The following is a 13,096-nucleotide window of genomic DNA, read 5'->3' as shown; positions in this document are numbered from 1 at the left end:
ATGAAGCTCTGAGAGTTCCTCAGCAAGATAAATACATATAAAAAGGGGGAAGTTCCTTGCATTTTCTTTCATCAAGGAGATGTATAGCAGGCATTCATTTTAAGGAGCAATAAAAACATGAGGTACTCAAAGTCCATCCTTTAGTGTGCAAAGATAGTTTAAGATTACAGGATGATATTTTAAGGGACAATGAATGTATGAGACATAAACTGTTTCTAGTATCCTAAATAATAGTTTAATATGCTATCCTGAGCTATTAACTCCTGAGTTTACATTTTAGCTTTATGTACTTCAAACACAGGATGTTGTGATTTTTACAGTTCTCCTATGTAAAACACATTTTTGACATACCTTAGAAAAGGAAACAGAAGGGAAACCATTCAAGTGGATGTTTCACACTTGGGGTAGAACCAAACATAGCACTAAATCTTGCACAATGGAACCTCTTCTTCCTCTCCCCACCCCATGTGTGCCCCCCTAAATGTACTCTAGAACATTTTTGGGGAGGAGATTCCTGTTGCACAAGCAAAAATCCTTGTGCTAGCAGGGCATGGTAGTTGAATCCCATCTGTAGTCTTTAAAGTTGGTTGTGTCACAAGATTGTTCTCGGCTAACTGGTCTTTTTTCAAGTTTCCTAACTTGCACAAAAAAGCCTTAAGGCATTTATTTTTTACAGTTCAACGGAATATTTTTGGCAAGACAATAAAAAAAGATTGTTCTTTAAAGAATTGCAAATGTCGTAGATTTCGATACTGCCCTCTTCCAAGAAGTTGGCATCACTATTTGACACCATTTCCATAAAATAGTCTAAATTCAGCTTCAATTTAGAAATGGTTTATAACTATTAAAAAAAAATCTTTTCCTCAGCTATCTCCAGTCTTGTCGCCTAGATGGTTGTTACAGGAATAAGTAGGAGGAATACCCCTCACTGTACTTAACATATATAAATAGGTTTTTATTAGGAAGACATTTAAGATGGCTAACTTCACAAGAATGTCAGCTATCTATATGTTTTGTCTTGGCACAGTGGTCCTAAATTTGTGGAGTGCTAGAAATTGCATTGTTTTATGCTACCTCTCATATGCCACTACGAGAGAGATGACTCAAAGTTCAGACCATTGCTTTCACTTCAGCTTCTTTGCCCTAGCCTAATATTTGCCTGAAGATACACATGTGGTTAACTGCTATTTTCACAATTTTCTGGAAGTGGATCCATAGCAAACAGGTTATTTTTTAAAATCTTCTTGCAGTAAGCATTTTTTTTAAAAAAATCATGTTGTGCAGTAATAGATTAAGTTGGTATGGACTGACAATAAGAAAGTGAAGTTATACCTTCTGATACTACAAAGAAAATTAGACATTGTTGCTCTGTAGATTTTTTAAAAAGTTTATTATTTTGTAAAACTCTTGTAACTCAGGCAACAGCCTCTAATGCAGAACAGAACTTCAATGAGACTGCTTCTTACTGGCAAATTAGGCTTGAGTATAAAAATGCTGTCAGCAAACAACTTGAGTTGGAGAGACATGCATCCTACATATTGCATCTCAATTAGATTTAACAAAAATACAAAATAAACTTACCTTCAATTGTTTTTTGTACTGTTCTTAAAACTATTTTAGCTGGTTTTATGGTATAGTTGTAAATTGCCTTAAGGCATATGCAAACAGCAATTCATTGATGAATAAATAATAACCTGGTCCAAATGTGCTCATACATTCCAAATGAATTACGGGGAGGGTGGAACTACAGTTAATATTGGTCCCTCAATTAACAGTCTCTTTTTGTACACTCAGCATGCAAAGATAAGCTTGGCCCCAGCACGTTTGAGATCTTATTTCCCTTGCTGAACCCCTACTGCTTTTTCCTCCTAGGCAGTGTCCTGCAATTACGCAGTTGAAGTCTCAAGTTGGGGCTGAAAGCTCTGACAGCTGTTAAACTGAAACACTCCCCAAACCTCCAGCTTCTCATGTTTCATTAAATTTTATCCATTGAACATGAATAAAGTATTATAAATCCAGTTTTCAGACCTGGCAGCCATCACTCTCCTCCATCATACAGTATCTCATCCAAACTGTTGTAATACACACATGAACTGTCTCTACTGTATTTTTATAAAGTTGATAGATCATGACATCATTAAATTACACCATTAAATTTGGGTTTAATTTTGGAAGACTCATATAACCTTTAACATAAAAACTAGTGAAACAAGCTGTGCAAGACCTCAAATTAAAGATACCTATACCTGGTTCAATGCAGTGGCAATTAAAGGCTGGTATGCTTTTCACATGTGAATTTTAAAGAGATTACCAAAGGATGCAACTTTGTTGCCTGGATATTTTAAAAAGAATGATAACAATGGAGGTTTGAACAGTTTTATTTTTAATTTCTTTCCCAAAAAGGGAGAAAAAGGCAAAGAGGTGTTGTGAGATGCATCACTGTACTTGCAGATTAGCCAGTAAATGTTAATTTTATGGCCCTATAAAAATACACATACTAATTTGTGGACTACAGCTTAGCCATATTGTGTGATTTGTGCATGTGAAGGAAGCAAAAAGTATATGAAAGCTGCATTCATGGAGTAAATAGACAAGTTAAATACAATCAAGATTTTGTATAAAAATGTTTGGTTGCAAAACCAGTCATCAGTAACCACAGGAACTGAGTTTTTAGCAAGCCTGCTCAGAATGGGTGCATGATAGCTTTAGTAAAGAATCATGAGAATAACAGAGCTCACATAGGAGTCGTTTACTTCTATATACGAACGGTAAACAATTTTATTTTTCAGGTTTTAATCCAAGCTCTTGTATTGTAAGTGGATTCCATTTCCACTCAAGTGTCGGTAAAAAGATGCCATATGGTAAGATCAAGATAATTTACCCTGTGTGACAGAAGTGCAAAGTGGGACAAAACTTCCCAATTTCAATACACATCCGAACGAATGGCGATGTCTTCCTCATTTCATTAAGCTGTGCTGTGAAAAGTCAGTGAAGTGCTTTTTCAGTGGAGGAGAGAAAGTAGGCTTTAGGGCACGATACTTTTCTCCTGAAAAGCTGATCTGAAGAATAGTGTTCCCATTGTGCAAATCCAGTGTGCAAAATTCTATGCACATCTGCCTCTTGTTGCCTTCAACAATCCTTCTCTTAACCCTACATCATGATAAGATAAGGAACAGTTCCTCAAAATAAAGATAACCACATCTGGTGAATAATGGAAGATGTTTCATGTCACAAAACGTGAAATAAACCAGAAAAATATTTTCCAGATATGTTCACAATGCTCAGGATTTATAAGCCAATGGTCTGAAGAACTCTTCTTTCATTCTCATTGAGGTGGTCTGAGAACATTGCATAGCAAGGCTGCTGTGCAAACTGACATAAGAAGTTTGTAAGGTAAGCCTATAAGGAAGACAAATAGTTGTCAATTCATTTCCACAGGATACTGCACAATTATTTATACGTGAAATTATTCTATAATACAGAAGAACAATATATTAATGCAAGAGAGTGATAACAATATAAAATGCTCAAGATCTTAGTTTAAAGGTCTTAAACCCTTAAGCCTTGTGCCTACTCCAATGTTCTTTTCATGCCAGGCAAAATACCTTTTTATTTTTCCACCTGAATTGCTCCCTGTCAGATACTACTACTACTACTACTACTACTACTACTAATAATAATAATAATAATAATCTGTCACTGCTTTGCTTTTATTGCTTCTGTTGTTTTAGTTTATTTTGTTTTGGTATGATTTTACCAGTTATTTTAAACTAAATGATTGCATTTTAACCCCAAAGAGGAGTTTTATTGAATTCTAATTTCAATTTCAATTTATTTCTTTTTCTTATACATCAGACTCAGTATTATATAGCTCTCTTGCTGTTAAAAGAAACTTTCCTGAAAGATGAACCTTCCCCTCCAAATACATACCCTCCACTGACTACAACTACTCAATGGCATTAATCCTCAGTTACAAAATTTTTGTTGGGATAATATAACAGCAAAGCAGTTTGGGAAGGGGGAAAAAAGCAGAACGTTTTCAGTCATTTTCCCACTCAAAATTAGAACTCCAGATGCTTCCTGTCCCAAGATTTAAAAAGCTTTTCTCTTTAAAGAACAGCAGCAGAGCACTATTACATCCCAATATTCAGGACCACTGGCTGGCAACACAGAGAAATCTAGATTGTTCTTTCTGAGGCCCCTTATTTACTGACCACCAGATGGATGTACTGATTTTTGTCTACAGCCTTATGTGTGGTGCTATGCATTACTGTGATATAAAGCTTTCAAAGTTAATTACAGTAGCTTCATGCTGTTGTGAGGGCATGTTAAACAGATGAGAATAAATATTCAAGTAAGTATTCAACAGTATTAACTGTATTCCAGGTATCTGAATTAAGTATTTTAAAAGTTTAGAATAAGTATTTATTAGAAAAAGTATTTAAAAAGATTAGTAAACAGCAATAAAACCTTGATCATTCAACCTACCTGTAGGTCTATCTGATACAAAGGATCCTTCAGTGCATCTGGATCGTCTTCATCATCATCTTCATAATAATCATCATCTGTAAACAAACAATGTGATATGTGAGCCATCATATTGGCAAGAAAACACCAACATGCACAATTACAGAAATCTGTCTTTTTTGCATACACTTTTTGCACTGAAAGGAACTACAACACTTTTATTTAGACACTGAATACATTTGAAAGAAGAAATAAATTGGTGTTATTTCAGTTCTTATACAAGTCACATTTGTAAACAACACAGTGAAAGTGGTTTGTAAAATACTTTTACTAAAGGTTTGGGTCTACCGCTCCCTGCACAAATAATCTTCACAAGTTTAGAACTGCTTTGCTCACCATACTTGTTTGTAGCAAGAATATCAGACAATAGCTGCCCTGTTAACCCTTCGTCTTCCTCCTCCTCTTCCTCTTCTTGATCTTCCCACATATCATTGGATTCCTCTGTTAATTAAGAGAGAAATAGTTTTGCCATGAGGAGTGTGTTTTTTTGTTTTTGATGTAACGTTGATGTAACGTTTTGCTTTGATGTAACGTTCACCACCTGGACATCACTTTTTAACTAGGAGGCATACTGGAAATTTCAATTTGGACAGAGCTGTACATTTCTGAGCAAGCAGAATATTACCAAGGAAGCTGCAATTCTCACCAAAAAGAAAAATAAACTGAAAGTGCCACGGTTGACAATGGAATGCTCTATATGGGTATATAGAAAGCTCAATTCTAAGCACATATACCTACAATTAAGTACTATTTTAAAATTGTATTTAATGCTATGTAAATTTGTTATATTATTTTGGTTAGTAATTCACATACTTATAATTGAAAATATTTGTTTCATGGAATACTTAGTATTTCTAGTCACTGTGGAAAATTACATAGAATTGGGGCATATAAAGGGGGCAGAGCTCTCACTGCTAAGTAAGAAGACCTATTCCCAGGACTTCTATTCTCTAAACACCTGAGCTCTCATGCAGCTTAGTGCAGATCTAAGATTGTCCACAGCATGTGAGCATTCTCTATGATTTATGGGTTAAAAAAATTAAAACCAAACACACCCACACCCACATACACCATGCGGGCATAGTTGACATGTTGTGCTACAGAAGCAGCAGTCATATATTTTAATGTATTACATTGATATCTTACCAAGGAGCTCATTGCAGCATACTTGGGTCCCTATCCCTCCATTTTATCATCACCACTACCTTGTGAGGTAAGCTAGGCTGAGAGACAGTGACGGGCCCTAGTGTGAGATTCATGTCAGAATGGAAACGTGAACCTGGTCTTCCTAGGCCTAGTCTGAAACTCTTTACCACTGCAACATATTGGATGGCACCAAATGATAACCACCATAAAGACTGAAAGCCACATCAGTGTTGTACCTTGACTCCATTCTGCAGCAGTTTGTCGAGAAGAACTTGCTTCCATTGCATTAGAAAGTTCATTTATTATCAATTTTAAGATTTTAACTAACAAAGGAATGTTTGTCCAGCGTTCAGGATCTGAGAAAAACAGAGGGGGGGAAAATCTATACATACAGCTAAGAATTTAGGAAACTCGATGTAATTACGTAAACGTTCACAACTGTCTGAATGGGCATTCCAAATCTGTTAAACTCTTCAGTCTTTAAAGTTGTCACAAAAAGCAGCAGTAGTCAACTCTTTTCAACACTATATATTCACTATGATCCCATGAGTTTGACCAAGCTGCGGGAGGTAGTGGAAAACAGGAGTGCCTGGCGTGCTCTGGTCCATGGGGTCACGAAGAGTTGGACATGACTAAACGACTAAACAACAAATGATCCCTTTAACATTGTTTTCCAAACTAGTGACTGAGTATACATCCTGTTGAGCAGTTACATTTGCAGCATCAGGGAGAACTGGATGACTAAATGCCAATCCTTTGCACAGTCATCATCACTTTATCTTATTATTTAAAAGGTGGCACTCTTCTATATACGATTGCTATTTGTAAGTCAGCAACTGTTCACTGTTTCTGACCAACATGCATTTAATATTCAACAACTATCAAATCTCTTATGTCTGTGTAAGCCTTGCATTGTACATTAGTCTGAAAAAGACCAGAAAAAGATGTACATGTCATAACTTTCAAAGCTTTTAATTCTCTATCAGTGGCACTTAAGTCCCACTGGTTTTGATGGGAGTTGTAGCATATTTTAATGGACTTTCTATGCCTCTTACTTCTGGCTGATTCAATCTTGAAAGAATAACACTTACTTTTAGCTGCTTTTGATCGTGTGCGTATTCCTTCTTCCATATTAAATATTTCTTCTCCCTTTACCCTGATATCCTGCAGTCGCTTGTCATCTGTATTGATACCATGCTGGAGGAGTTTACACAGGGCTACAGAGCTGAAAATTTTAAGAGGCACATGCTTGAAGATCAGCTCCATTCTTACTGTCATCCTATTTACAAGACTTTAGAACTATAGTTTCCCCTTATCTACAAATTTAGGCAGAGTGGTTTGTTCAAAGAGCAGGTTATTAAAGCAAAACCAGGAACAAACAACTATCTACAATGACATAGGATTCTTTTAAAATGAAAGGTATGAGCATGCTCAAGTATTTCAAGGCATACATGTGATCAAGGGACACCTTACCTGACCTTGCCTTCATATTGTCCATAGAACAAATGTTGTCGACTCATCCACTCTGACATCACAAACTCCAGGGCAGGCTTGCCTGTTGGCCCAGGTAGACTACAAAGAAACTCCAGTAGTGGTTCAAGTTGAGAATGAACCAGGTGAGCAAATACCATGATCAAAGACTGCAAGAGAGACAAAGTAAGACAGACATTTTGACTTTTGTATTTTGGGAATTTCAGTGGTTTTACCAATAATGCTTGAAACTGAACTCAACAATAACATCCTGCAAAACCAAAAAAGGATTGCAGGATCAGTCACTGAACTTGACTGAAAAAGTTACAAAGCACCTAGTCCCCATGAACCCTGCTAAGAAGCTTAGTCATCTTTCATGATGCATCTCAAATATAATTTTAGAAGTTCTCTGCTTAAGTAGCAGTGATGAACACAAGTTGTTTTGTACGCTAATACAATATTTGTGGTAATCATAGGGAATATACTGCTTCATAAGCAATGGATAAACAAACTTGTGAGTTCAGTTCAGAACACCCACTTACAACTGGAATACCATCCCGCCAGGCATTAGTGAACATATCCCTCACCAAATTGGCTTTGCTCTAAGCCAGGTCATCTTCATGTATAAAACTACAGTATAGCTAAATACATCAAGGGGTTTGGGCAAGGCAACTCATTTCATCAACTTAAGTTTTGGGCCTCTTACCTGCATTACAGTGAGTGTTTCTGCTTGCTGCATTTTACTAAGAATTGCTCTCAGAATCTGGTCGAGATTCTCTCCTAATTCACTCCCTGCTTTAGAAATCAACGTGGAAACTAATCTGCCTACAAAGGCAGCTGTGAATTCTGAAGTGCGTGGATCAAGAAGCTGGCTCACCACCTGCATCACATACCACAGTCCATTGTGGCCTTGCTCATCATGCCACTGTGCAATTTGCTCCAGAGCGACTGAAATGTATGCACGTAGACACTCACCCCCATTCTGAAAGAACAAAGTACGTGAGAATACACACTTTCAACCTGCCAAGTGCTTCAGACATTTAACAAACAGCATTATAGGCCCAAAGGAAACAAACTAACTTGCAAGAGTTTGTACGATTCAAAAACTGTATGTGGAATATCTTTTTCATGCAAACTTGCTCCTTTCCTTTTATGCCAGGGCTAGGAAATAGTCCTGAGTGCCACCAAAACATTTTTATCTGGCAAAACTGGCACTTGGGAATAATCTGTTATGATGACAATATTCTGAGCTCATGCATTGAGAGAATGCTATGAAAACACAAGATGCATTTCTGGTCTTGTTAGCTGCTGCATAGATGGGAGACAAATCCTGGAACTGTATCTGAATATAAACATGATCTACAGCCAGCCAGCCAGCTGTGAAAGACTCAACTGGGGAAATGTTACTTATTAAGCAATAACAACTTACCTGTATTTCAGGCACAGTAGTACCAGTGCCAACAAAGACATGATGGAAAGGACCCCATAATTCATTAGTTTATGCTTTATGAGTTATTGTTTTGGATTTGAATGGGAACTACCTTTCCTAGGAAATCAAGGTCAGTGAAGCTTGCCTCAAGTACATGCAAACTCTATTATGTATTATTTATTTCATTTATTCATCACTTTGCTCACAAAAGTGACCTACTTAAACCAATTACAAAAGCACTACCAAAAACATCCAAAAACTATTTTATAAATCTATACAAACAGAAGACAGGTCTTAAAGATCCTGCCCCACTACAAGAAATCGTAAGTACTTAATAACATTCAAATTAATGGTCAAAACTCCATGTAAAAAGGAACGTTTTTGCCTGCCACCTAAAAATAAATAAAGATGATGCCAGGCAAGCCTCTGGGGAGCATTCCACAAACAGGAGCCACCACTGAAAAGGCCCATTCTCATGTTTCCACCCTTCAGAATTTCTGTGGAAGGGGTACATTGAGAAGGGTCTCAGATGATGATCACAATGTCCAGGTTGGTTTACGTGAGGAGCTTGGACTTCAACTCACAACCTCCTTTCAAATATTCCTCTGTGAATATAATTCATCTTTAGGTTTCTTGCTTCTCTCCAATTCAATCATATAATTTGAGTTGTGTTAATAGTCTAAGAATAGACAGTCTCCTATGAAAAGTTATATCATTCTACAATAAAAAAGTTACGAAAAAATACTCTCAAGGTACTATCAAACCCATTTATTTCTCTTTGAATTAAGAGAAATGATAGATTATAGATTCTATGATAGATTACCAAAAGAAAAAGAGAGGAGCATGAGGTACTCACTCGCTCTAGTATTTTGGGGGCTTAAGCAAGGTAAATTTCAAGTTACTATGACCAAGAATTATAATAAAAACAAGATACTTATGCTTTCAATAACAGATCCACTTGCAATTTCCAGTCCATAAACCTAAACATGATATGCAGTATGAAGTGGCTGGCTTCAACTCAGAAGCTTACAGACAATGCAAGATCTAACAAAAACTTCCCTCTTCCAAAAAATGATTACCTGCATGGTAGCATGGTCATCTGTGTGTAGACTACACTGAGCCACAGCAGGAAAAGCTTGGCAGATTAGGAGCTGTGAAAGGGGAGGTTTAGTATTCCTTACAACAGTTGTTAATATGTCTATTGAAGTCTGAAAAAGAAAAATTCAGATAGATGGTGAGTAGTTTTGGAATAAGGAGACACAGCACAACATCAGGAAAGAAGCAGATTAATTTGCAGAAAACATTTTTGTCATTGCAAAATATTCTTGCAGAGATTCTTCCAGATGGTCGCATCAAGAGTAGTCAGAAGAGTGGTAGTTTCAGTGTGCTGGCTAGAACCAAATTAAGATGTTGAACTTAGGTCCCGTTGAACTCGAAGAGTTACATTAGTCATGACTAGCTCTCATGGAAATAAATTATATTTAAATTCAACTAACGTGCCTGGTCCAAACACTGTGAAAAATCCTCTCAATCTGGTTAACGGTTCAGTTTTTACCAAGAAACAGTTACTGAAATAACTAACTGTGAGACCTAAAGGACCAAAGACAAGGTATGTGCACTGTTCTCAAAATATATATGGTGGGAGCACATCTTACATGCATTCTATTTATGCAGATCCAGCTGCAGTGGGTCTTCCTCAAGTGGGGAGCGAAGGGGGGGTCCCGTTTCAAAATGGTGTTCCCATCACTTCTCCACAAGGAATATCCCCCAGTGGAGTGGACAAGGGCACCTCAGGGGGCTTCCCAGTTAGCAATGGCCCACCCCACCTGGCCCCATAACCCCTCTCCCTCTCCACATGTGCCTTGGCAACAGAGGTGAGGTACCACTGCTCTCCTGGCTTCCAAACATAGCATGTTGCTTGAATGGGAGGGAGAGGCACAGGGAGCTCGGCACTGTGTAGCTGTGTAATGGCAAAGAGTAGAGGACTGGTTCCATTTTATTGTACAATACTGAACTCACAGCACCTTATCTCTGCTTCACTTCCTCCAGTATGTGCCAGCAACATGCTGTGCTTGGAAGGTGGGAGAGCAGTGGGGCGCAGCCCCTACCACCCCGCTGGCTGCCAATAAAAGAGAGGGTGAACCCAGCAGTGCTGTACTTCTTGAGGCCATTAGGTAGCTGGAGGTGCTAGGGTTCATAGTGGCAGGGGACAAGAAGAAGAGATGAAGAGGCAGGGCAGATCTGCAAGTGCCAAAGAAGCTGTGAAAGGCCGCTGGGTTGTAGCAGCAGTTGGCGGGTTGCTCAAGTGCTTGCTGCTGCCAGTGAGAGGAAGAACGACCTGTTGCTGCTGGTGGAATTTCTTCTTCCTACAGGCGACTCTCCATTTACATGGGGATTATGTTCCGAGCCCCTGTATGCATAAGTGAAATGCGCGTAAGAGGGGAGCACCCCGGAGAGTCCTTGTGGTTTGCAAAGAGACCATCCCCAGAGCCCAAAGAGGCCGATCTTTTGTGGCTCTGGAGTCTCCCCGTGAGTCAGACTTTCCAGGTCTCTTCCACAACTTTCAGGTTCCTGGCACTGTGCATGTGTGCGGTTGTATGTAAGTAGATTGCATGCAAGTTGGGAGTTGCCTGTACACAATTTTGTGTATATGTGCTTTGTCAGAAACCAAACCCACACATAAGACACGATCCAACTGTATGCCCTTCTCTTTCATGACTATGTATTTTTCAGCAATAAAAAATATTTCTGTTTTTATAAACCGCATTAGGCTATATAAAGCATTTCACGTTCTGAGAAGATACCCTCATACTTACTGCACAAAGCCCTGCTGGAATCTTATCAGCAGGAGCCTGCATGATGCTGACAAGGGTTGGGATCAATCGCATCTGCATTGCATCTTGACAGGCTTCTATTTGCGCTAATTCCTTAAAGATATCTTGAGCAAGTGAGGCCACAACAGGATCTAAAGCAAGAAAAACACCCAATTACCAAGAGTATAAAATTACATCAAATTATATTACTGAAGTAAGGAAATGAGGCATGCTAATTTTAAATCCTCCTAGATCAAATATGATGCTCTTCCATTATATGTGGCAGGGTTCCTCCTTTCTGCCTAAACAAAGCAGTTTATTTTAAATTATAAAGGTCAGAAAGAAAGTCACAGCTGTGATGTTTGCCTTTGGTGATTCGTGCATTGTATGTGGGGATGCCTTAGCTTGACTCATCTGCAGTCCCAATGTCATGATATCTGGTTAGAAGTATCAACAATCAAGAGTAAAAGACTAAACAGTGGGAAAGAATGCTTGATTTCCACATACTTAAAATATGTCCCTTGCTCCTAGCTACTAACAGTAATTATTAAATGCAAAGGGCGGAAGAGGTGCTACCAGAACTGGGTGAAGAAAGATGCAGAGATTCTGATCAACCACACCTCAAAATTTATGGCATTATTTACGAGAAAACAGGATTGAAATAATATATAGCTCTAATTATTATAACTACCAAGTTCACCAAGCTGTAGCTGGGACATTTTCATGGATTAAGAAATGAGAATGTCAAACACAATTTCTTGGTGGATTTTCCTATCCACGGAAATTTCAAAGTTGTCTTTCACAACAAGGCATTGGGAAAGCCAACACATACATAACCCTGTTAACTGAAGATAGTTTTATGAAGATTATCTGTATCCATAATATGATCATTAATAGTTTTGCCTGAGCACATACCATTACTATATTTGAGAAAGATGGCAATGGTAAAGGGGCAGATCTTGTTCTCTACACTTGCTGTAAAGGCTGGATCTACTGTGCAGACAATGCAAAGTGTTTCCATCACAAGATTGAGGACCTCAGAACTAAACTGAGCTGCTAAGTGAATTAGTCCATCAAGGATACTGGGAAGGAAAGGCTGCAAGACGTGGGTGCTTTCAGATATCTTCAACTGGTCACAGTACCTAGGAGGGAAAACCCAAAAAACATCAACAGTCAGTAATATAGTAATGGTGTCCAATATTTCTTTCAAGCTGCAATCCTATCCATACTTATCCAGACATAACTCTGGTTAGGGCTTATTTCTGAGTAGATATGCACTGTCATAATCACAGAGTCAAGGTTACAGCTTCAGCATTGTCACAGAAAGAAATTGTGAACATTTCCTTGTATAAGCCTACAATCAACTAATATAGGTTTCATTTCTTGACCTACTTACCCCCAAATAGCCCTTACTGCAGAAATTCGAACAGAAGGGGGTTGAGTTTCATGAAGACCACTAACTGTGGCTTGTAGGAACTGCTGGATGAGCTCTGGAGACATTGCGACTGTGAAACGACTGGCAGCCCAAAGAGCACGACCAAGGAGGAAAGGAGACACTGGAAGAAGGAAAAAAGCGTTCGTGCATTTCTCTCTCATTACTATTAAACAGAAGGATCCAATATATTATTGAGAAGAGCTGTATACAGAGTTACAGAATGGTCTTCAACTGTTTATTCATTGTAACTTTACTGAAATTAATGGACTTAAATTA

The 13,096-nt window shown here is 38.2% G+C and overlaps 1 protein-coding gene across 1 annotated transcript in view; it reads right to left on the bottom strand.

Annotated features, from left to right (window-relative positions):
* Positions 1–1,371: 1,371 nt before the first annotated feature.
* IPO9 (importin 9) overlaps positions 1,372–13,096 on the bottom strand; it is a 34,829-nt gene continuing 23,104 nt past the window's right edge. Inside the window, exons 14-24 of the mRNA XM_082227483.1 lie at positions 12,782–12,941; positions 12,301–12,527; positions 11,389–11,537; positions 9,652–9,780; positions 7,850–8,125; positions 7,147–7,313; positions 6,765–6,898; positions 5,910–6,029; positions 4,864–4,968; positions 4,489–4,565; positions 1,372–3,399 (exon numbers count right to left, since the gene is read on the bottom strand). Of these exons, the coding sequence (XP_082083609.1) occupies positions 3,289–3,399; positions 4,489–4,565; positions 4,864–4,968; positions 5,910–6,029; positions 6,765–6,898; positions 7,147–7,313; positions 7,850–8,125; positions 9,652–9,780; positions 11,389–11,537; positions 12,301–12,527; positions 12,782–12,941 (1,655 nt within the window). The 3' untranslated portion in view covers positions 1,372–3,288. The remainder of the gene's footprint in view (positions 3,400–4,488; positions 4,566–4,863; positions 4,969–5,909; positions 6,030–6,764; positions 6,899–7,146; positions 7,314–7,849; positions 8,126–9,651; positions 9,781–11,388; positions 11,538–12,300; positions 12,528–12,781; positions 12,942–13,096) is intronic.

This window comes from Podarcis vaucheri (assembly GCF_965113315.1).
Source record: "Podarcis vaucheri genome assembly, chromosome: 6".
In the NCBI taxonomy this organism is placed as follows: domain Eukaryota; kingdom Metazoa; phylum Chordata; class Lepidosauria; order Squamata; family Lacertidae; genus Podarcis; species Podarcis vaucheri.
This window is presented reverse-complemented; position numbering and strand designations above follow the sequence as displayed.